Source organism: Rhinatrema bivittatum, chromosome 16 (assembly GCF_901001135.1).
Source record: "Rhinatrema bivittatum chromosome 16, aRhiBiv1.1, whole genome shotgun sequence".
In the NCBI taxonomy this organism is placed as follows: Eukaryota; Metazoa; Chordata; class Amphibia; order Gymnophiona; family Rhinatrematidae; genus Rhinatrema; species Rhinatrema bivittatum.
The window spans coordinates 17,314,441-17,338,895 of NC_042630.1; the positions used below are offsets into that span (position 1 = coordinate 17,314,441).

General features: G+C 44.9%; 1 protein-coding gene across 2 annotated transcripts in view; it reads right to left on the reverse strand.

Moving 5' to 3' along the window:
• DNAH2 (dynein axonemal heavy chain 2) overlaps positions 1-24,455 on the reverse strand; it is a 392,322-nt gene that overhangs the window by 310,059 nt on the left and 57,808 nt on the right. Inside the window, exons 7-15 of one of the 2 annotated variants that reach the window (XM_029581921.1) lie at positions 16,833-17,071; positions 15,888-16,079; positions 15,517-15,674; positions 15,201-15,288; positions 14,860-15,065; positions 4,477-4,606; positions 3,945-4,127; positions 2,996-3,210; positions 2,538-2,684 (exon numbers count right to left, since the gene is read on the reverse strand). In XM_029581921.1, the coding sequence (XP_029437781.1) occupies positions 2,538-2,684; positions 2,996-3,210; positions 3,945-4,127; positions 4,477-4,606; positions 14,860-15,065; positions 15,201-15,288; positions 15,517-15,674; positions 15,888-16,079; positions 16,833-17,071 (1,558 nt within the window). Of the gene's footprint in view, positions 1-2,537; positions 2,685-2,995; positions 3,211-3,944; positions 4,128-4,476; positions 4,607-14,859; positions 15,066-15,200; positions 15,289-15,516; positions 15,675-15,887; positions 16,080-16,832; positions 17,072-24,455 lie in introns of those variants that run through there. The other variant, XM_029581922.1, reaches the window with a different exon arrangement.

A 24,455-nucleotide genomic window follows, 5' to 3' on the forward strand; every position in this document is an offset into this window, starting at 1 on the left:
AGCAGAACCAGCAGTCTTTCGGCTCAGATCCCAAGAGTAGGCCTCTGAACTGATCTGTGGTAGTACAGGAACGAAAATTAGCAGGTAAGAACCAATTTTCCTTTCCTGAACATATCCAGATCAGTCCAGGACAGCTGGGATGCACCAAAGCCCCCCTATACCAGGCGGGAACCCAAAAGACCCAGTCTCAGCACACTCTCACCAAAGGGGGCCACCTCTGGGGCATGTACATCCAAATGGTAATGCTTGGTGAAAGTGTGAAGCGAGGACCAAACTGCGGCCCAACATATCTCCTGAGGAGACACTAGTTGACACTCGGCCCATGACGCCGCCTGAGCATGAGTGGAATGAGCTTTAAGCCCCACCAGCATTGTGCAGCCCTTAGAAACATAAGCCGAGTAAATCGTTTCTTTCAACCAGAGAGCTAAGGAAGTTTTAGATGCCTTCTCTCCCTTTTTGGGTCCCCCGAATAGCACAAAAAGACGATCAGATCGACGGAAAAAGTTGGTGATCTTCAAATAATGCAACAGGGCGCGTCGCACATCCAAAAGATGGAGAGCCCATCCCATAGAGGAATCCCGGGACCAGTCCGGAAATCTTGGTAACTCCACCGTCTGGTTCACATGAAAAGGCAGAAACCCACTTTAGGGAGAAAGGAAACCGTGTCATATGATGTCCGCAGGAAAGGATCACGGCAGGAAATAGACTGCAACTCCAAGATCCATCTAGCCAAGAAAATTGCTACCAAAAAGACAGTGTTCAAGGTGAGAATCTTTAATGATGCTCGAGCCAAAGATTCAAAGGGTTCCTCACAGAGAACTTGTAATACCAAGTTAAGATTCCATCCGGACACACCTTCCGTAGAGGGAGACGCAGATGCTTAGCTCCTCTTCCCGGCTTCCCTATCCAGAAAAGCCTCATGGAGCAAAAGACAAATTCGGGCGAAAAGCCCCTCTGGTCCCCTGAGAGCCCTTTCAGGCTGTCGGGATCCAGCCCAGATGCCCCCTCCACACGCTGATAGACTGCAGGGAATAAAGGAGGGGATCTCCGGAGCCCGGGGATTGAGCCCCCTTTCCCAACTCCCCCATCCACGGGGGAAAGACCACAGGCCTGAGACCCTCCCGTGGTCCCGCTGACCGTGAAGACCTCCATTTTGTGGGCTTGGCTGAAGCACCCTCCCCCCCCCCTGAACACTCCGTGCAAAGGGAGAGGGGGTTGAGATAGGCGGACCAGATTCCGCAGGCATGGCAGGCCTCCACTAGCGACCTATCAGTCATCCTGCCTAAAAAAAACATGCGCTGGATTCGCGAGGGGGGAGGGGGCGCACCACACGGCTGCCGCAGAGCAGGAGCTAGAGGGCGCACCGCCGCCAAGTTCCCGCCGGTGTGAATCAGAAGCGCTGAGGCCGCGGGAAACGCACGCAGGCACAGCTGTGAAAGACACACAAGAAGGGAAACTTTCCCCCAGCTGGGGGCACCCTCCTGAGGTGGCAAAAGCCAATCTCCCCCCCCCCCCCCCGCACAGCCCGGATCCTCCAGGGCCCACCCTCGACGATCCCGCCAAGCAGGCCGCCTGAGACACAGCCCAGGCTCTTAGCCTGAGCTGCCGCTGCTGCTGAGTCTCCTAGCTTTCCCTTTCTTTTTTTTTTTTTTTAAAAGGAACCCCAGCAGCAACACAGGAAAGAAAAAGAGCCCCAAAGGGAGATACTTCCCTGAATCCAAGGGGCAGGAGGAGGAGGACATCAGGACCCACTGAGGGAACCAGTCCCCTGACTATCAGTGGTCCCGCAGTTGCAGGCTAAAATCTGCCAGGGATATCCAACCCCCCTGTTCGCCCGGCTAAACCCGAGGGATGGCCCACAACAGGAACTGGAACCTCGGGGAGCAGAAATCTTCCAAACACCAGATCAGTCAAGACTGCAGGTTTGCACCTCTACCATCTGCCGGAGGCAGAAAAATACTGAGGGACTGCAGGTGGCACTCTCAGATATATAGCAGTGCCCAAAGTTTTGTCCTCTGTCTCATCTGCTGGTAGGGATGAATAAATCCACTTGTCTGGACTGATCTGGGTATGTTTATTTTATTTATTTATTTAATATTTATTTAATATCTTTTAATATACCGATGCTCAAGATAAAATATCTTATCGTACCTGTTTACATCAAACAAGGGAAAACCAACGATATAGGATCAGAAAGTTACATGAAACAGGTTGATGAATTCAGGACAACTATAAAAGATTGAGATAGCTTAACATAGCTCTACTGTAGGTTCGATAACAAGCAGAGATTAAATAGTAACTAGGTGAACGTTTACGTAGGTAATCAACAAACTAACAAACAACCAATTTTAGATCCCTTAGTAGGTGATCAAATAATCAACAGTTTTTAAGGGGTAGTGCTGTCTGTGCAGGGCAACGGATAAATGGGGAGGGGTTGAGGCTTAAAGGAAAGGGGGTAGTAGGGATAGGAGGCAGCGGGTAAATGTTCAGGAACTAGTCCCTTTTCTCACGAATGGACAAGAGATAGACCCTCTCACCTGTTATAGTCCCTGACCAGCAACAGTACGTTCTCTCTCAAGACCCGCAGATCTTCCTTCCGCCGGTAGATCTCAATCACAAAGTGTGGGATCTCAAAGAGCAGCCTCTCCCAGTAATGAATTTCTGCTAACATTTTCAGTAAGGTCCTGGCAAAGGAAAATGCAGGTAGGAGATGATATAGAGTTCCCTCATGGGCCCCTTTCCACTTCCACCTGTGCTCCCTGACTGAGTAGCATCCGATCCAGCCCCACTTGGTGTTGCATCGATAGGAAAGGAATGGTGCTGGCTACTTCCTTTCATCACCCTAATCATCCCCATCACCGCTATGACTACCAGTGAACCTTCCATGCCCTAACTGGTCATCGGTAGAAGCAGGAATGAGAAGCTTTCCTTTTCTAGTGGCTATAATGAGACTCTCTGCTCACCCCTGTGACTCCAGCCTAGCCCCATCACTTACTTATTGAAGTTGACATCCAACATGCCACTTTTTATAGGGTTGCGCATGATGAGTGGGATGTCCAACAGCCTCATTGCATCCTTGTCCACTGTCTGGGTCCATTCTGTGAAGAGCTTCCTAACCAGCTCATCCAGCACCAGCGCCAGCCGCTGGTAGTTCTCCACACTTTCATCTCCCGAACCAATGCGGGGCAGGAAGTATGTAAATGATAGACTCTAGGATGGGGAAGAGGAGAAAAAAATAGGGGCAGGCTAGTCTGTTTTCTTTCATGATGACTATTCCCTCAAGGTGCCAAACTGGACCTCCAGGAGGGGAAGCAGCTGGCCTCAGGCCCACAGAATGCTGGGGGTTTCAGTTCAGCATGCCACAGCAGGATCATAAATCCCACAAAGTTTTAGAGGGGTAGTCATTTTATCAGAATACCAACAGCCCTAATTCACAGTGTCCTGGTGTGTTTGTAGGCTTTTGGCCATCCTGATGGAGAAGATCCAGCAAGGAAAGAGAAAAAAAATATATAGCTTAATAGGTAAAAGTAACTAAAAAGCATGGGGAATGTACATTATACACCCAGGGTCCAAACTCCAGTGCTACAGTTCTGGATTTGGCAGGACCATGGGTGGCCAGTCCCTTAAGTATTTTAAATGCCTGCTCTCTTTAAGCACTGGAATACACACTCAGAAGAACATTTTTCAATAAAATGCAGTTTCCTCAGGGAAAGACACCAATGTCTAACCCTGCTGACCTTCCTTCCTGCTTTAAGAGCACAGACCAGGGTCCACTGTCCAGGGCACCACAATTCTTTCCCACTGTAACCTACCCTCAGGTGAATGCTTAGCTCAACCAAGGTGTAAGACCCCTTTCCAGCCACTTCGGTGTATTGAAAAACAGATTTCCTTTAGGCCAACTGCGAAGAGACTTGCAGCAGCAGCAGTCCTCCCACTGAACTTACCTCTATAGGTCTTTCGATGCGGCGGCGCATGGCACGCACCCAGTGCCCCTGCCCAGCAAAGCGGCATATGTGGTGAGGCATGCGGGGCTGCTTCCTGCTCAGCTCCTTATTGACTTGTGCGAGCTCATCATTTAAGAAATTGTAGACAGACACAGTTTTCTTATCAAATGTGCGCTTGATAGCCTAGAAAGCAGGGGAAAATCATTCAATTTTCTTAAAGTCAGCCCTTTTAAAATCTAGGATCTTTGTTCTAGTAAAGTTTGGTTCTAATCCAGTGTTCACTATCTTCTGATGAGTTTGACACCTTATTTGGCTCTGATGGAGTGCCAGGTGAATGGCTGCCTGACATATTCTAAAAAGAGTAGGGTGATCACCAGGTTGTCCCCTACCATAACCTCAGTGATTTGTGATTTGTCAGCACCAGGTCCAGTGTTGCTCCTCAACATGTAAACAGTACATAAATATGTAAAATAATATATAAAGAGTTTAAAAAAAAGAAGGAAAAAAAAAAAAAGAGTGAAGTAGTAAGCACCTCTCGTGTTGCCAAGTGGTGAAAGACATCCAGGAGCTCCACGCCATGCTCCATGTCCTCCACAGTCTCAAATGCAGATGTTATCAGGTTCTGCATCATCACCTCTAGGTCCTTAACACCGGCCCGGAACCTGCAGACAAAGTTTCATCATGGCACCTCCAAGACTGGTGAGGGCTACACTTCCACCTCTCAAAGCTCTCAATGCCCTATCAAAACTCAACATTAAAGGAAATTTATTTTATTTATTTAAAAGATTTATATACCGCAAAATTGGGCAGAGACCTGACCGGCTAAGCGGTTTACAAAAATAAAAACATACATAATTAAAAAGTGAACAATATGAACAGAACATACACTTCATAAGCACTATAAAACATATAATATTACTCTTCAAGACACTAAGAACATATAGCAGTCAATTTCGTAATATTGCTATCAAGGCTATTAACACTTATGATAGAGATTTGTTAAGTGATATTATAAGCTACGGTAAAAAGATAAGTTTTTAAAGCCTTTTTGAATTCTTTAATATTTGCCATTAAGCGAATTTCTTCAGGATTAGCATTCCAGAGGGTCGGGCCGGCAACTGAAATAGCGCGTTAATGTGTCAATTCTAAGTGTGCTAGTTTTACTGATGGTATTTCTAGCGTGTATTTGTCCATTGAGCGTAATTGCCTTGTGGGTTTGTAGATTCTTAGAAGATCACAAAGCCATACTGAGTTGGAGTTATGTAATAGATTATGTATTATTGTTAGAATTTTATAAGTAATGTGGTAAGATATTGGTAGCCAATGTAAATGTTGCAAAACCGTGGTAATGTGTTCTCTAAGTGGAATATTATACAGTTCACGAGCAGTGGCATTTTGAACAAGTTGTAAGGGGTGTGTGGTGGATTTCGGCAGACCTAGATATAAAGTGTTGCAATAGTCTAGACTTGTTAAGATGAGGGATTGGGTCACAGTGCGGAAATCAGAAGGTAATAGAAGTGGTTTTAAATTTTTTGTTAACATATGGAGCTTAAAAAAAAGGAAAATTAGTGCTTACCTGATAATTTTCGTTCCTGTAGTACTTTTTTTTTTTTTTTTTTACTAAGGCTGATATATTGTTTGTCATAAAGAGTCTGGCATCTATTATAGTCCCTAAATTTTTTGCATGTGATTTTATTGCAATTTCTTGCCCTTCAAATGTAAATGTGGCAGGTGGTTGAAATATAGAATCCGGTACTACTGATAGAAATATTAATTCTGTTTTTGCAGTATTCAATTTTAGTCTATTATGTGATAACCAAGTTTTTATTACTGTTAAGTATAAATAAAGTAGTGAGAAGGTTTTTTTTTTCCCAAGAGTCAGTGAAAGGGACAATGAATTGAATGTCATCTGCATATATTTTAAATGACAAATTCAGGCCTGTTAAGAGATGACACAAAGGTAACAGGTAAATATTGAAAAGTAGTGGTGATAATGAAGACCCCTGTGGGACATCAGATTTAGTGGTGTACCATTCTGATTTTGAATTACCGACAGTGATTCTTTGTGAATGTTCTGAAATAAATGAATAAATAAGCATGATGTGCTTCACAAATGTCGGTAAATAAAAGTTAATAAATAAATAAATAAATAAATAAATAAATAAATAAAAGATCTGAACCTTTTTTTTTTTTTTTTACTGTTCCATCGATTGCTATTTGTTCAAGGTTAAGCAGTAGGATATCATGATTCAAAGTGTCAAAAGCTGCTGATATATCGAGAAATACCATAACATATTCCATATTTGAGTCAAAACCTCTAATAATTATATCAAATAAGGAAATCAGTAGGGATTCTGTACTGTGTCCTTTTTGGAAACCGTGTTGATTTACCTGCTATTTTTCGTTCCTAAAATGCCACAGATCAATCCAGACTCCTGGGTTTTGCCTCCCTGCCAGCAGATGGAGACAGAGAAGAAAAGCTTAACTGACACTACTACTTAATCTAGTGTGCCATCTGCAGTCCCTCAGTATGACCTGTACCCAAGCCAAGATGAGGATAACTATAATAACTGAGATCTTCAACCCGCTCAACAAGTGGGAGGAAGGCAAAGCCTCTACTGAAAACTTTTTCCAACAACACGAAGTAGAACATAATTCAACCAAAGAAACCACTCTGCATCATTTACATACTCTCGCTCCGAAGTCCAGATCTCGGACATCCAAATGATAATTTTATTTATTTATTTATTTGGAGTTTATTATATACCGATAGCCGTTTGCACATCGTATTGGTTTACATATAATTAATAACTTGTGGGCGTAGCCCTTACAACGAACAGTAAAAAGAATGTGGAAAACAAATATACAAGAGATATATGTGTAATTAATAGATCTATGCAACAATATACAAGGGATATATATGTATATAATAACAGGGAGTATAAAAGAGGGTTTCTTAGACAACTATAATAATAAATATATCTTAAGGAGAACAATTATGGTGTAGGGGTCATGATACTAGCAAAACAATAACCTTAAACTATACAAAGTTGTCATGAGAAAGTGTAAAAACAGCGGTGTTGAGCTAAGTAGGTCAGAGATTCAAAGGGTGGGTCGGGGAGAAAACAGCATAACGGAGGTAAAAGGGTGTGGGAGAGAAAAGGAGGGTGAGGGAAAATACAAAGGAGGGCGTACAAAGGGGTAGGAGAGAGGAGTGGGTCATGAGTTACAAGGAGGTGGCCATGGGGTTAAGGGAGTAGCAGAAAACGCTAAGGGTGGTGAGAGTCAGATGCATGGGTTATCCTATCGATATCCTGTTGTAGGGTAATGTAATGACTGGCGAAAGTGTGTAAAGACTTCCAAGTAGCCGCCTGACAGATTTCCTGTGGAAAGACCAAGTCGAGTGAGCCCTTAGACTCTCTGGTACCGGACAACCTCTACAAATGTAAGCCAAACCAATCGTGTTGTTTAGCAACCGCTCAATAGTAGCCTTGGACGCTTTGCCCTCCCTTCCTTGGTCTATTCCAAAGCACAAAAAGATGATCTGATCTCCAGAAACCATTAGACATTTTGAGATACCTCAAACAATGCCTGCCTCACATCAAACACCTGAAACTCCCTCGGCTTGTGGCACTGAAGAATCCAAATTAGGAAAAGCAGGAAGTTCCACTGTTTGACTAAGATGAAAAGCTGAAACCACCTTTGGCAGAAATAGGGACACTGTTTGCAATGACACCCCATTCTCCATAAACTGCAGAAAGGGATCTCCACAAGACAATGCCTGAAGCTCTGAAATTCTTCTGGCTGAACAAATCTATCTTAAGCATCTCCTCTCAAAAGCAAATCCGCCTGATCAGAAAATATTGAACCCAGACATAAACTCGGAAAGTGACCAAACCTTAATGGCCCATCCCCTGCTAAGTTTACTAGGTCCGTTAACCACAGCCAACATGGCCACTCTAAAGCCACTAGAATCACTTCACCCAGATGCCTGCTGAGGAAATCCGCTTGCACGTTGTCCACCACAGCTATGTGAGACTCTGCCAGAACTGCTAGGTGCTGTCCTTGCATTGCCCGATAGAACTCACACTGCCCCACCCTGTAACCACGGCAGAAAGGAAACCAAAGTTAAGCACACCACTCTCATCCTTAACTGATAGACAGACCATGATGCCTCCTCCAACCAACCATCAGCTTTGTGCGGTCTGTCCCTGACAAATCGCTCTCCAACAGGCTAGGCTGGGGTTGGTGATCACTGTCATCTAATTCTGGATTTCCATCCCTCATTCCAAATTGACCACAAAAGACTGAACCTGGAATCCACCATGAGGGGAAAGAGAACTTGAAACTCCTCTGATAACAAGTTCCAATGGAAGAGGAGTGCTCTCTGAAGGGGCCACATATGCGTGAAGACCCAGGGGACTAATTCTAGCATCAATGCCATAGAACCCAGGACCTGCAAATAATCCCAAACTCTGGGCACTTTGAGTCGCAACAGGCGGCCAACCTAATACTGCAGCTTCACTCCCTCTCCTCCGTGAGAAACACATTGCCAACCCAGATGTTAAATTGAGTCCCCAGATACTGAAAGGATTGGGACGGCATTAGATGGCTCTTTGCTAAGTTCACCACCCAGGTTAGAGCCCTCAATCTCTCTAAGACCCGCTGTACTGCTAGCTGACAGAGATCCGCCGACTTTGCCTGAATGAGGCAGTCATCCAGATATGGGTGTACCAGCACTCCTTTCTTCCTAAGGGCTGCCAGTACCATCACCATGACGTTTGTGAATTTCCGCGTTGCTGTCGCTAACCCAAAAGGAAGGATGCAGAACTGAAAATGGTCTCCAAGCATAATAAATCTCAAAAATGTCTAATGCTCCTGCCTGACTGGGATATGTATATATGCCTCTGTGAGGCAAGGAAATCTCCCTTAACAAATTGCTGCTATGACTGAACACAGGGTTTCCAAAATGTGGTACCATAAGGGCTGAACATTGTACCAAAATCGGTCTGAACATACCTTCCTTTTTCGGGACCACGAAATAGGAAAATTGGTTCTTACCTGCTAATTTTTGTTCCTGTAATACCACAGATCAGTCCAGACCAGTGGGTTATTCATCCCTTCCAGGAGATGGAGTCAGAGAACCAAACTTTGAGGCACTGCTACCTAACTGAAAGTGCCACCTGCAAGACCCTCAGTAATGACCTGTACCCAAGCCAAGATACTTTAGAAACCCCTTCACACAGACATAGGGAACTAGAGGTTGGATACCCCTGAACTATAAACCTTGTTCTTAAAGAACCAAACAAGACAAGGAAGTGAATCCCGTAACTGCCCTCTAAGAAAAAAATTCTTCATTAAACAGAAAAATTCTGTACTAAGCAGCAAAACTTGGCAGAAAATCAATCTTTCGGCATCAAACGGGAGGGCCTCTGGACTGATCTGTGGTATTACAGGAACGAAAATTAGCAGGTAAGAACCTATTTTCCTTTCCTGAATATACCCAGATCAGTTCAGACCAGAGGAATGTACCCAAGCACCCCTAAACCAGGCGGACCCCCAAAAGACCTGCGCGGACACTCTCCCCGAAGGACAGCACATCCTGCACCCTGACATCCAGACGATAATGCCTGGTAAAGATATGAATTGAGGACCACACTGCTGCCTACAAATCCCCTGTGGCAACAGAAGTTGACACTCAGCCCAGGAAGCAGCCTGCGCCCTAGTGGAATGCGCCCAGAAACCGACATGAATTTGTCGGTCCTTACAAATGTAAGCTAAACAAATGGCTTCCCTAAGCCAACGAGATATGGTAGCCTTAGAGGCTTTGTCCCCTTTCTTCAGTCCACTGAATAGGACAAACAGATGATCTGAGAGATGAAAAGCCGAATACCTAAATAGTGTCTGCCACACATCCAGAAGATGTAATTCTCTATCCTGAGGAGAATCTTTTGACCACTCTGGAAAACCCAGAAGATCTACCATCTGATTAACATGAAAGGCAGACACTAACTTAGGAGCAAAGGAAGGCACTGCTCTCAATGAGATTCCATTCCTGGAAATCCACAAAAAACGGATTCCTACATGACAGAGCCTGAAGTTCCAAAATCCTTTGAGTTGAACAAATAGCTACCAAAAAGACCACTTTCAGAGTCAAATCCTTCAGGTTAGCCCTTCTCAAGGGTTCAAAGGGGGGTCCACAAAAGACACGAAGTATTAGGTTGAGACTCCAATCCAGGCAGATCTTTCACACCGGAGGACTTAACAGCTTAGCCCCTTTGAGAAACTTTACCACATCTGGATGAACAGACAGACTTCTACTCTGAAACCTGCCTCTAAGTGCACCCAAGGCAGCCACCTGCACACGAAGCGAGATGTAAGCCAAACCCTTGGACAACCCCTGCTGCAGGAAATCCAGCACATGTGACACCTCCACCGCCAGAGGATCTAGACGACGCTGAAGACACCAAACTTCAAACAGTTTCCAGACCCTAATAAACGCCATAGAGGTCACCGGTCTTCTGGATTGAAAAGAGTGGAGATAACCTGTTCAGAGTACCCTTCAATTGAAGTATCCACCTCTCAAAAGTGATTTTCCCGATCCGAAAATATGGAACCCTGACGCAACAGGTCTGGAAGATGAGTCAGACAGAGGATCTTCCACCACAAGTCGCACCGGATCTGCGAACCACAGTCTCCGTGGCCACTCCGGTGCCACTAAAACCACAGTCCCGGGATGTGATTCTATGCGCCTGAGGATTTGACCCATGAGGGGCTAAGGAGGAAAGAAGTACAGAAGAATTCCCGTCGGCCAAGGGCACACCAGAGCATCGAGGCCCACCAAACCGAGTACCTTTCGGCGACTGAAGAATCTCTCCATCTTGGAGTTGAAGAGAGTCGCCATAAGATGCAACTGGGGAGTGCCCCACCTTGTACAGATGTGGTTCCATGCCTTCGGGGGCAACTCCCACTCCCCAGGATCCAATTGCTGCCTGCTGAGAAAGTCCGCCTGCACGTTATCTACTCCCGCTACATGCGATGTGGCTAGGCCTTCGAGATGACACTCCGCCCAGGCAAATAATCTCTGGGCCTCCAACGCCACTGCATGACTCTTCGTGCCGACCTGCCGATTGTGGACCAGGGGCAGAAAAACCTCCAGGGCTCGACGGACCGCCCTTGTCCCTAGGCAATTGATAGACCAGAACTTCTCTGGTCACCACAGACTTTGCGCCGACTTGCCCAAGCACATCACTCCCCAGTCGGAGAGGTTTGCATCCATGGAGACCACTACCCAAGTCCGGAGGCTCCAGATCCATCCCCTTCTCTAAATTGGGACGAGACAGCCACCATGAGAGACTGGACCTGGGCTCCCGAAGCAGAGGCAAGGGAAGATGAAACTCCTCCGAGAAGGGGACTCCACCTGAACAACAGCACACGTTGCAGTGGTCTCATGTGCGCAAACACCCATGGGACCAAGTCCAACATGGATGCCATGGACCTCAGTACCTGTAAATAATCCCACACTTTGGGCACCTCCAGATGAAGAAGACACTTGACCTGAGAGTACAACTTCGACACCCGGTCTGCTGCCAGGAAACCCTGCCTCGCTGAGTGTCGAAGTGGGCCCCTAAGTAAACCAGTGACTGAGTCGGCTCCAACTGACTCTTCTGCACATTGATAACCCAACCGAGAGACTGTAAGGTGGACATCACTCTTCAGATGGACTTCTCGCATTCCTCCTGGACTTTGCTGGAACCAACCAATCGTCCAGATACGGGTGGACCAAAATTTCCTCCCAGTGAAGAGCCGCAGCCACCACCACCATCACATAAGAACATAAGAACATAAGAAAATGCCATACTGGGTCAGACCAAGGGTCCATCAAGCCCAGCACCCTGTTTCCAACAGTGGCCAATCCAGGCCATAAGAACCTGGCAAGTACCCAAAAACTAAGCCTATTCCATGTAACCATTGCTAATGGCAGTGGCTATTCTCTAAGTGAACTTAATAGCAGGTAATGGACTTCACCTTGGTGAATGTGTGGGGCACCGTCACCACACCAAACAGGAGGGCTCTGAACTGAAAATGTTGACTCAACATTTAGTTTTTGGCGCCATGTCTCCCGATCGTACACCACGGCGCTCCCCCACGAGGCCTCCCGCATGGCAACACACGCTGGACTCAGGCCCACCAAGCCGCCATCGGTAATGGATGCAATCCCCACCGGGGAGTTCCCAGGAACACCAAGTCCAGTTGGCCCCACCAACGCACAGGACTACACAAGGAACGAGGCACTGTGGTTCTCTCACGGCACTAGCATCGCAATCGACCACGAACCCCAGGAGCCCCGGGTTAACAGCCAGTCGACTGCTGCTCAGTCCTGCACCTTCCAGCCCTGGCTGTCAGCTCCCGCTGACTAGGCCCTCCCTGCCGAAGTTCCTGCTAAGCTCTACTCTTTTGCTTCTTGTACGCTACTGTTTTTTTTAAACAAGGAACTTAAAGAAACTTTATTAAATGGGTATTTCCCTGTCCAGAGGATGAAGGGCAAGAGGCTGCCTCGGAGGGTCAATGGAGCCAGGACCCCTGGCTATCCAGACTGTCTGGTACATTGTTGGGAAACCCAGTCAGGGGTATCCAACCTCCCGATGGCTCAGCTCCACCTGAGGGATGGCCCGCAAAGATGTCTAACACCTCAGGGAGCGTCCAAGATCTGGAACCTAAAACTACGTAACAACTGTTGATTCTAAAAAAACTCTTTCCTTTTTTTTTTTTTTTTTTAAACTAACAACCTAGAGGTGCAGCTCTACCATCTGCTAGAGTCAGAGAAATACAGAGGTCTTGCGGGTGGCAATGCCTCAAAGTTTTGTTCTTTGACTCTATCTGCTGGAAGGGATGAATAACTCACTGGTCTGGAGTGATCTGGGTATGTTCAAGAACAATGGAATACTGACCTTTTCCCTGTTCTTCCCAGGGAACCAGTACTATCGCTCTGAATTGTCACAATCAGTCTACCATGTCGCGAACCACTACCTGTTAGGCCCAAGGAGGGCAAGAGGAGACGAAGGCTTCCCGCACCGGGTGAGCAAATTCTAATATGTAAGCTTTTACTACTTCCAAAACCCTTTGGTCTGTGGTGATTCTGTGGTGATTCTAGTCCACTCCTCATAAAGACAGCCGGAAGAGAAGAGTGGATAGGCTTCACTTCATTGTGACCAGGGGTACCTCGGCTCGGTTTCTGCCCACCTCGAAAGGCCTGGGTCCTTCCTGAGCTTTGCCTCTGTACTGCAGAAGGGCCTGTGGTCAATACTAGCTGAGAGTTTGACAAAACATCTGCAGACTAGTTTCTTAACCATAGCAGTCCCCTGTAGGGAAATGCACATCCATCATCTGCTGGAAACGGACAATACTGGTGGGCTGATATTGGTGCAGGGATGTCAGCTTTGCTCCGTCTCCATCTGCTGATAGAGGTGCATAACCCACTGGTTTGGATTAACCTGTCTGATTGCAGAGAAATGGAAGTTTTCTTGGTCACCTCCGAGACCGAAGTGTCTATCTTCGGAAGCATCAAAAGCTCGGTGAGTCCTCCAGTAACATGTACAAGTTTGCCGCTGCCCTTCCAACTTTTAGACCGGTCTCAGGGGTGTCCCACTCTGACGACCAGCTCTTTACAGACTTGTAGAAGGGAAAAGCCGTAGCAGGACCTCTCAAATCTTCCATGACAGAGTCCACTCCTTCCCGGTCAGACGCCTCCTGAGGACGTTTGATGCCCAGTTCTTTAAGCAAACGTGGAATCAAGGGCCACAACTCTTCACTGTGAAACAGACGGACCACCTTAGGATTATCAACTTCGGTCATTGACACCTCCTCCATCTGCTTCTGAAATGTCCTGAGGGGACTCCGCCCCCAGAGACCCATCCAGTGGCCCATCCTTGCCTTTAGATTCCTCTGACTTCTCCATGGGGGTTGCCTTGCTGTCCAACCAAACTGAGCACTCACTGGATGTTTTGGGGGGTTTTTTGTGCCCCTCCCCCCCCCCCGGACTATCCTTTTCAGTTTGGAGCACCTTGGGGAGCTCAGAGTGGGGAACTGTTTCCCAGCCACTTCCTTCCATGTCAGTAATTCATGTGTCTGAAAAGCACAAACTCCATTGGGAAAGCCTCCTCTGAGAGTCTCCTCCCGAGAGTTCCTCAACTCCCTCTGAGTCCTCTTAGGCACTCTCTCAATCAGGTTCGGCAGAGGATAAAGAAGGAGAAGAGGCAGGCCCACTTTAACAACAAAAAAGAAAAACAAAGGGATACTTCCCTGTCGCTGCCATCCAGAGCTACCAGAGAGCCAAGTGTGAGTAGCAGGGGGAACAAAAAGGGAACTAGAATACTGGCTATCCTCTCCCACTATAGAGTTTGGAGCAGATAAGGGTCACCAGTCCTGCTCACCCACTCAGCCTGGGGGATGGTCCTTCCCAAAATCTAACACCTCAGGGAGTACAATTCCAATTGAAAAGTATCTCTCTTTTTTTTTGTTTTTGTTTTTATTTTACTTCAAATTGTAGGTTTTACACCTTTACCATCTGCTGGAGACAGATAAATACTGAAGGTTAAGAGCAGTGTCAGTAAAGCTTTTTTTTTTGTCGCCATCTGCTGGCAGGGAGGCAAAAACCAGGAATCTAGACTGATCTAGTGGGTATGAACAGAAACAGAAGCAATAGATCCCGGTACTGAGATGTGCAACAAACTGTGCTGAAATCACAGGAAAGTGAATCGGCCTCCAGCTTCTCTCTCTGTACCAGGATCGGTCTAGAAAGAGACCAGCTGGTTGATCTGCTAATGCAATTGGTCTGGAATTCCCCTGCCAGGAGTGTCCTGTGACACTGAGATGCTAGGATGGTAAGATACTGGTGGAGGCTGGCATCCTTTACCTGTTATAATCATCATGCCATGATGTGTTCTTGACATCCAGGATACTTTTTTTCACGAGTTTGAGGATCTGTAAATTTTTATGGAAGGTCTCTTCTATCTCCAGGAGGTTCTGCGTGATCTGGGGTCCACGTTGGCCCAGAAAGCATGGCAGTGCAGTCTTCTCCCCATCCTCCCATCGTCCAAAGTGCTCCTGGCACTCACACACCTGTGAGCATTCACAAACACAATGCTAGATTAGGCCTTCTCTCTTCAGTCTGCAAGTAGACTGCCTTCATACATTCTTTTCTTTGAGAAACTGGTGTGTGAGAGGCCTAAACTTCATACAGCACACACATCCTACCTCAAGGAGGTCTCTGCAGCGCTGTATAAAGGCATCCGCCTGGGCAAAAATACTGGTCTCATCCAGGACCCAACCTTTCTCAGAAAACCTGTCAGTACAAAGAATAGCTAATCATATTAACAAGTATTATTATTCTTAGAGTGCACATAGTATGAAGTCCCAATTTTTGGAAATTAGCAATCTAAATTTGAGCTCAAGATCTGGTGGTCTGCTGAAAATCACATGGTGTGATGAAGACAGTAGCTCTTGGTCAAATAAAAGGGCTCCCTTTTTCTAAGTAAAGACAGTTGCCAGGACTACAGTTAATGGGTCTCACCTTTGATGGATACGTGCTGCTCGTATATACTGCTCCTTCCACGCCAGACAGCATGCAATGCAGTCCTGCAAGACCTCCTGGCTGGAGTGCACAAAGCCATCAAAAATCCTATCCAGGGATATCTCCCGGCAGCACAGACGGATCAACTCGTTGCTAATCTACAAGCAGCAAAGACAGACCCCCTTCAGTAAAAGCCCAGGATGACAATAAATCCTTAGTGTGAGAAAAGAGTGTGGAATCCCTTTCAGTAAAATCTACAGCATAACAGTATGAGGAAAATTGTGGAATCACTTTCAATAAATTAACAGAACAACAGTATAAGAAAAGATCACATGGAGTCTGTATAAATAGGGAAACAGTGCTGGGCTTACCTTGCGGAAGAGGGCTGTGAGTCTCTCTCTAGTGTTGTAATATGGTGAGTTGACCCAGATGACACGAACCAAACTGAGAATGTGGGACAGTTTGCTAGCAATCACCTTTGCTTTCAGTGTAGCTAGCTCCTCAAAGGGACCTTTCAGGATGGACAAGAAGGTGAGGTTGGACTGAGCCTGGAGGGACCCATCCTAACAGCAAACCAAAGTGAGGAAAAATGTTTACCAGTGGACACAGCACGAGACACTGCATGATGCATTCCATAGGGAAGATTCACAGAAGATAGCAAGGAAAGAGTGATACACTGCATTCTATGGGCAAACATACTGAGGTGGCATCAAAGAACTTCAAAGTAAGTTTATCACTAGTTAACACCACAGACATCGACGTGGAGTTAACTAGTTGGGCAAACAGCTCTCCTGACATCATGCACATTGATCCTGGCCTGAGGCACATGCTGCTTACAGCCTGAGAAAAGGGCAGATCTCCTTTAATATCACATACATTCATCGAGGTCAATATTCAAAGGGTTTATCCAGCTAATTTTTGGGATCAACCAGGCCAAATCCAAGGTTTGAAGATTTCTCCCTGCTCCCTGAATAATTTTTGTGTGGGCAAAATCTAACCAGGTACAAAGAGGCAGTGATGGGGGTATTCCTGAGGTACAATTTCAGTTCCAGATAAAGTTAGCCAGGTAAGTCTGTTTTGATAAGTACCTGTCCTAAAGTTATTTGAATAACTTTAACTGGGTATATTCAGCGGAAAATGTATGCGGGTTAGTGCCACTGAAAATTCAGTTAAGTCATCCAGGTAACTTTACCCAGATAACTTTCAGACTCATTGGCTTACGCACTATGGACTTCAATGACTGTACACTGCACACGCACACACTGATAGAAAAATAATGGTGGGCAGTTCTCCTTTAACTCGTCTGCCTAATCTACCTGTATCTGATTGGAAAGCTTTTTGAAGGGTGCAACATAGGAAGATTTGGAGAGCTGCAGCAGATACTCGATCTGCTTCACACCGTGCTTGTCCAGTTGCTTGCTGATCCCCGACAGATCACTGCAGCGGTCCCTCCAGAACTCAATCTCCTCCAAGGGCCCAGAGCTCTCTCCGGTCTCCACAGTTTCTTGCGCACTCAGCACCTCTTTAATCTGCCGTGTCCAATGCACCATGGCAGCTAGAGCAGGGAACAAAGATATCCCATCAGATCTCCCATGGCGGAGAGATTTGCTACAATTACAAAAAGCCAAGTGCTCTTTAGTCAATCAAGACAGTTGCATCTGCTGACCATTCTGTGCATCACCTTTCTGCCTTCTAAGGCAAGTAATTTAGTCAGGAGCCCTCTGGCCAGCTATATTCAGTTATGCTTAAAAGTTTACATACCCCTGGCAGAAACTGTAGGATGTGTAGCATTTTAAGGAAACATGCGCGATCAGACAAAACTCATCTTATTTTTAATGTGGTTCAAATTAAAACTATTATGCATCAGAAAATACCACAATCATTAAACAAACCATAGCAAAAAGGGAAATAATAAAATGGTCCTGTTCAAAATTTGCATACCCTTGAATATTTGGGCTGATAATATACACTCAAGCTGACATACACAGGTTGAGAGGGTAGTGAAAGGTAGGTATCCACACCTGTGCTTTGTTTGATTGTAATTAGTGTCTGTGTATAAATAGTCAATGAGTTTCTTAGCTCTTGAGAAACCTTTGTGCATTTCATCCAGGGTTGCACTAACTTTAGTGGTTACTGAAGCATGGGGAAAGCAAAAGAACTGTCAAAGGATCTACGAGCAAAAGTAGTTCAACTTTGTATATCATTTTCCTGATTTATAAAGATATCCAAAGATTTGAAAATGCCAGCCAGTACTGTTCAAACTCTGATCAAGAAGTGGAAAATTATGGGTTCTGTTAACACGAAGGTAGACCAAGAAAGATTTCAGTCACAACTGCCTGGAAAATTTGTTGGGATGCCAAGAAAAACCTAAAAGCAGCTTCTACTGAAATACAGGCTTCTCTGAAACAAAGTGGTGAGGGTGTTCCAGCATGCACAATAAGGAGATACTTGAACAAAAATGGGTTGCATGGTAGACTTGCCAAAAAATAAAAGCCATTGCTGCACTAATGCAACAAACCAGCCTGCTTAAAATATGCCAAACAGCACCTAGAGAAGCCTCAAAACTTCTGGCACAAAATTATTTGGAGTGATGAGACCAAAATTGAACTTTATGGTCCCAATCATAAATGCTATGAAGAAAAGCACACCATTCTGAAGCATGAAGGTGGATACCTGCTGTTTTGGGAGTATGTGAGCTACAGCAGCACAGGGAGAATTTAGTCAAAATTGATGGCAGGATGGAGGAAGTGACATCATTGGCTGTAATGGCTGCCTAAGTCCGAGGCTCCCGACCTAATTTAATAGAACCCCCTCACATCGAGCGCGGAAGACACACTGGCATTATGATTTTAGCTGCTGCGTTCAGGCAATTGGCAGTAGGATGGCTTCCCACAAAAAGAAAGTTGACTTAAAGCAATTTTCTTTCACAAGTGCTTCCTCGATTGAAGTGCTGGGAGCTAATGGCAGTGCAGAGGAAGATCATGTGACAACGGAGGTAGGCCAAAATCCGGGGTGACGGCACAGGAGATGGTGTGCCAACCAGAGCATAATTTCAGGGGTGGTTTAGAGCCCTTCAAAGTGATATGGCCAGCCTTAAAAAAGAAATTGGTGACTTGGTGGAGGAAATATGAAGCAAAATAGCAGATTTGGAGAGACGTGTTGAGGAATCTGAGCTGTGCCTAGATGACCAGGCCTCAGAGCTGGCGAGATGACAGGTTGCACAAAATAAGCTACTACAAACAAATGAGGACTTAGCTGCACGTATTGAGGATATGGAGAACTGGTCTCACAGACAGAAACTAAGGTGTTCCAGAAGGGTGACTACCATTGGTGACTACCATCAGTTGGTCTCCAGCATATGCACAATGGTTCTGAGTCTTGCTGGCAGAGGTACCTGTAATAAAGCTGGAAAGGGCACACAGGGCACTGGGACAAATGCATAATCTCCCAAGAGACATTATCGCTTTTTTCCATAGTTTTTCTCAAAAAAAGAGAATTGCTGTGGCAGCAAGGAAATCAGGGCCATTGATGTGGAGGAGCCACAAGTTTGAAATATATCAGGATTTGGCGATTTATACTATTCGCAAGAGGAGAGATTTTTGAGACATTGTGGCACAGTTGCAAAGTAATAATATCAGATACAAGTGCCGGCAGCTGTGGAAATATTAAAAGTAGCAGGTATGGATAGTCCATCTTCCAATACCACTGTGAGAGCATCAGAAAGTGGGAAGATGCGAGGTGAAACTCCAAGGTGGCAGCGAGTAGAAAAGGGAGGCAGAAGGCTGTGGAGGTACTCTGATGGACTGAACTCATCCAAGGAAGAACCGGTGTGAGGCACCCAGATTTCTTCCAGTTTTAGGACAGTTTTTGGTTTACTTGCCTCCAAGGACTGTGTGGAACTGGCTATAACGTGTCTGAAGTTCTTTTTAATTTAGCAGGGGAAAGAGGAGAAATTCTTTTGATTTTCTGTGCATGTTTGGTAGGGTCGGGGATTGGATGAGGTGGTGATATTGTATGATGGCTTCATTCCTCCAAGAGGGGTCCACAGAGAAGGGAAGTGGATGTGTTTTGAGTGGGGATGGGAGGAAGGGAGAGGTGGAGAAAGGGAAGGGGGTGCGGGGTGCGGGGTACACTGTGGCTTTTGGTATGGTTTTATATTGGGTTGGAGGGCTGTGAATAAGTATGCAGGGCTGAGTGCTGTCCTATCATACAGTGTTGGTATGGGGGGTAGCATTTAGATATGGAGGGTAGGGAAGTTATTGCTTAATGATGGGTGATTCAAAAGTATTATCTATTAATACTAAGGGGTTAAATTCACCAGTTAAGCGGAAACTATTGTACCAAGAAGCAATGGGTTCACAGGCCAATGTAATTTTTTTGTCAACAAACCCACTTAACCAAACGCAGGGATCATCTGCTGTGGGTTAAGTCCTTTCCTCAACAATACATGGCCATTAGCACCAATTAAAAAGAAATACTGTGGAGTGGGTATCTTATTTTCTCGCACTTCAGTAATGAATGTAAGGTCAGTTTTACGGGATGTGGAGGGCAGGTACATTTTAGTGAAGGCATCGGTGGATAACGAAAGGTTCACATTCCTCAATTTATATGCTCCAAACATGGATCAGGGTTCCTTCTTAGATAGTGCTTTCATTATCCTGGAGGGTTCCATCACAGTAAAGGGGGGGATTTCAATCTTACAAAATATCCATATCTTGATAATACTGGTTCAGGGCAGGGGGGGGTGGGGGCAAGAAACAGACAGGCACTTAAAAATTTGATTTCTGAACACGTATTAGTAGATATATGGAGACTAAGAAATCCCACCATGTGGAATTATACCTATTTTTCTCATATGCACTGGGCTTCTTTTTGATTGATAAATCTTTGGTTGATTATATAGACGAGACTGAAGTGGGTAACATAACTTGATCGGATCATGCTCCCTTCTGGTTAGACTTGAGAACAAAGAGTAGAAGAAAAGGTAAGAACTATTGGCGTTTAAATGACAGATTACGAGATAAAACGTTTACTGACTCTCCTATGGCTGATGTGCGAGAATATTTAGATTTTAATAGTTTCTTCGGGAACCATATGGGATTGTCTGAAAGCAGTAGTGCAGTGCAAGCTACCTTGGGCCACTTATCTCAAAAAAGAAAGGGCAGATAAAGGTTGCATATTGTGCAATTTAGAGCTAAACTAGAACTAAGCCACAAGAGGTCGCTGGTCCCACATAGGTTGGTGGAGCTAGAGGCAGCAAAGAGGGAGCTGCAGGCAAAATAGCATATCAGTTAGATATTTTGAAGCAAAAGGTATTTTGAACTTAGTAATAAAGCTGGATAACTACTAGCAAGGAAATTGAAGGAGAAGATTACACAAAATTTTATCACTAAGATCAAGGATAGCATGAGCAAATTCTTAAATGAATTGGGGTAAATTAGCAAAAGGTTTATAAGATGCTTTATGTCTCGAATAAAAATGTGAAGGAAGAGGACATTGAACAATATCTAAAGGGTACAGAACCGCCTAGCTTGCCAGAGGAGGCTAGAGGAATTTTGAATAGAGAAACGTCCCATAGCGAGGTGTACCAAGTCATTCAGGGACTAGAAATAGGGCTAGATGGGTTCACCGCCAAGTTTCATAAAATGTTTCTCCTTGTAATAATCCAGCCACTAGTGGACATGTTTAATTCTCTGAGGATGGCGGGGCGTAATTTCATCAGATGCTAACTTAGCTGGGATAACCATATTGACGAAAGGGGGAGGGATCCCACGTTACGTGGGTCCTACAGACCAATTTCTCTGATTAATATAAATTTGAAAATTTTAGCTAAAGTACTAAAAGTTAGATTAGGGATGGTGGCTTCTCTTCTTATTCACGGAGATCAATCAGAATTTGTTCCTGGGAGATTAACTTCAGATAACATTAGGTGAGTTTTGGAATCGATTTGGCAGGCACAGCAAGATAATGTACCAGCAGTATTGCTGGCAGTTGACGCGGAAAAAGCCTTCGATAGGGTTCATTGGCCGTTTCTATTTAAAGTATTAGAGAAATGCAGTTGGGAACAGACTTTATTGGGTGGATTCAGTGCTTATACAAGAATCCACGAGCTTGCATTAAGATCAATGGAGGTTATTCTGCCCCATTTGAGGTAAAAAGGGGTACCAGGCAGGGTGGCCCCTTGTCACCATTACTGTTTGCCATAAATTTAGAACCATTTGCAGAAAGGGTTAGATGCAATCCTCAGGTTCGGGGAGTTCAGGTGGGTGACCAAGATTATAAATTATCAATGTTCGTGGACGACTTTATGCTCCTGGTGACTAAGCCAGAAGCCTCGCTTGAAGCTTTGTAGGCAGAGATGAGAACTTTTGGGAAAGTGTCAGGGTTTAAGGTAAATGAGGACAAATCGGAGTTGCTGAATGTTTCGGTACCAGGGGAGAACTTTGTGGGTATGGGTGGAAAGCTTCCATTTAGAATAGCAAAGCACGGGTGAAATATTTGGGGGTAAAAATAGGACCCAGAGTAGATGAGCTGTTTGTGCTCAATTATGATCCTTAGTATCTGGCATACAAAATGATTTGGATAGATGGGACAGGACAGATTTTTCCTGGTTGGAGAAGGTGCTATCATTAAAATGTTGTGCCTCATTTTTATTATTTTTTCCAGACGTTACCAATGGCTGTGCCAGATAGATTCCTGAAAGTGTGGCAACGAAAACTGCTCAGGTTCATCTAGAGACGTAGGCCACCCAGGATTTCTAGATTCTCTTTCAAGAGAAGCTGGGGGGGGGGTGTATCAAACTAACTTTGGGTTTTTTGTTTGTTTGTTTTTTTGGCATCCCAGTTGAATGCTTTAATACACTGGCACAAGGAGGGGGAGCTTAAGCAGTCCAGACTAGGTAAGAACATAAGAACATAAGGTGCTGGGGATCCTCCATTGAAAGTTAGGGCTTGGCAAGGAGGGAGGCCTTTGTTTACTGGTCTTTCCCCTTTTTCTAGTTTGCTCTTGGGGGTCTGTCAAAAGTGGAGGGCAAGGTTGATGAGAGAGAAGCAGGCTTATCATTTAACGTCATTCCTCTTTAATAGGAATTTTGTTCCCGGGACTGAGCAGAAGGAGATGGAAAGGGAAGGGGGCTAACCAGACTGGAGCAGATATGGGATGGGCAGGGTCTGATACCATTTAATAAATTACAGCAAACTTATAAGAACATAAGAACATGCCATACTGGGTCAGACCAAGGGTCTATCAAGCCCAGCATCCTGTTTCCAACAGAGGCCAAACCAGGCCACAAGAACCTGGCAATTACCCAAACACTAAGAAGATCCCATGCTACTGATGCAATTAATAGCAGTGGCTATTCCCTAAGTAAACTTGATTAATAGCCGTTAATGGACTTCTCCTCCAAGAACTTATCCAAACCTTTTTTGAACCCAGCTACACTAACTGCACTAACCACATCCTCTGGCAACAAATTCCAGAGCTTTATTGTGCGTTCAGTGAAAAAGAATTTTCTCCAATTAGTCTTAAATGTGCTACTTGCTAACTTCATGGATTGCCCCTAGTCCTTCTATTATCCGAAAGTGTAAATAACCGAGTCACATCTATTCGTTCAAGACCTCTCATGATCTTAAAGACCTCTATCATATCCCCCCCTCAGCTGTCTCTTCTCCAAGCTGAACAGCCCTAACCTCTTCAGCCTTTCCTCATAGGGGAGCTGTTCCATCCCCTTTATCATTTTGGTTGCCCTTCTCTGTACCTTCTCCATCGAAAGTAAATCATTTTTGAGATGTGGCGACCAGAATTGTACACAGTATTCAAGGTGCGGTCTCACCATGGAGCGATACAGAGGCATTATGACATTTTCCGTTCTATTAACCATTCCCTTCCTAATAATTCCTAACATTCTGTTTGCTTTTTATCCTTTGTTGGAGATTGATCAATTTACTTATAATCAGCAAATTCACTTTTTCTGCACAGCAAAGCTTGGTAATGAGCTAAAAAAGAGCAAAATGCTCTGAACAGTCTGAATGGCTTAAATTCCAGTTTCCAGGCTTTATGCTTTGTTGAATATGGAATTAAAGGTGAAGATGGCATGTCAGATTGCCTGGGAGGCAGATCTGGGGGGGCATCTTGGAAGAGGGACAGTGGGATTGCTGTTTTATAGCCATTAGTAGAAGCTCGGTCTATGCATTAATAAAAGAAAATAAATATCTGACACCTGCTAGGTTGTGCAAAATGTTTAAAGTCTCAAGTGATAGATGCTGGAAGGGATGTGGAGCTCTAGGAACATTCTTTCACTTGTGGTGGGAGTGTCCAGAGATTGGGAAGTTATGGGATGAGGTGCTGAGATTTTTTAAGATTATGAGCGGGATTATAGTATCCAAGGACTCTAAAATGTGCCTATTGAATATATCAGCTGATGTGGGGAACAAGAGTCACCAAAGATTGATGCTACAGGTCGTCACAGTTGCACATTGTTAGATTGCTTATTGGTGGCGCAGGCAATTTGTTCCTTCAATGGCCGAAGTGTGCACCAGAATTTAGAGAGATTATATGGGGAAGCTAAACCATGAAAAATGATAGGATGGCTAAGTTTGAGAAAGTCTGGGATCCGTATATACAATGGAAGAATGCAGAGGTGATGTAATTGAGAGTGGGGTTTGGTTGGGCAGGGTGGGGGTATAGAGAATTCAACTATCGGGGAGGGAGGGATGAAATAAGAACCACAGGGTGATGTGTTAATGTTGTTCATGCTTTTCTGTTTTTGTTGACCTGAGGTCTAGATTTCTATTTATACTTGAATAAGTTGGTGTTTGGTTGATGTAATTTGACATCATCAATGGCTAATTGTAATATCTGTGTTATGGATATTACCTGTCAATAAAACTTTAATTATAAAGAAAAATTGATGGCAGGATGAATGCAGCATCTTATCAGAA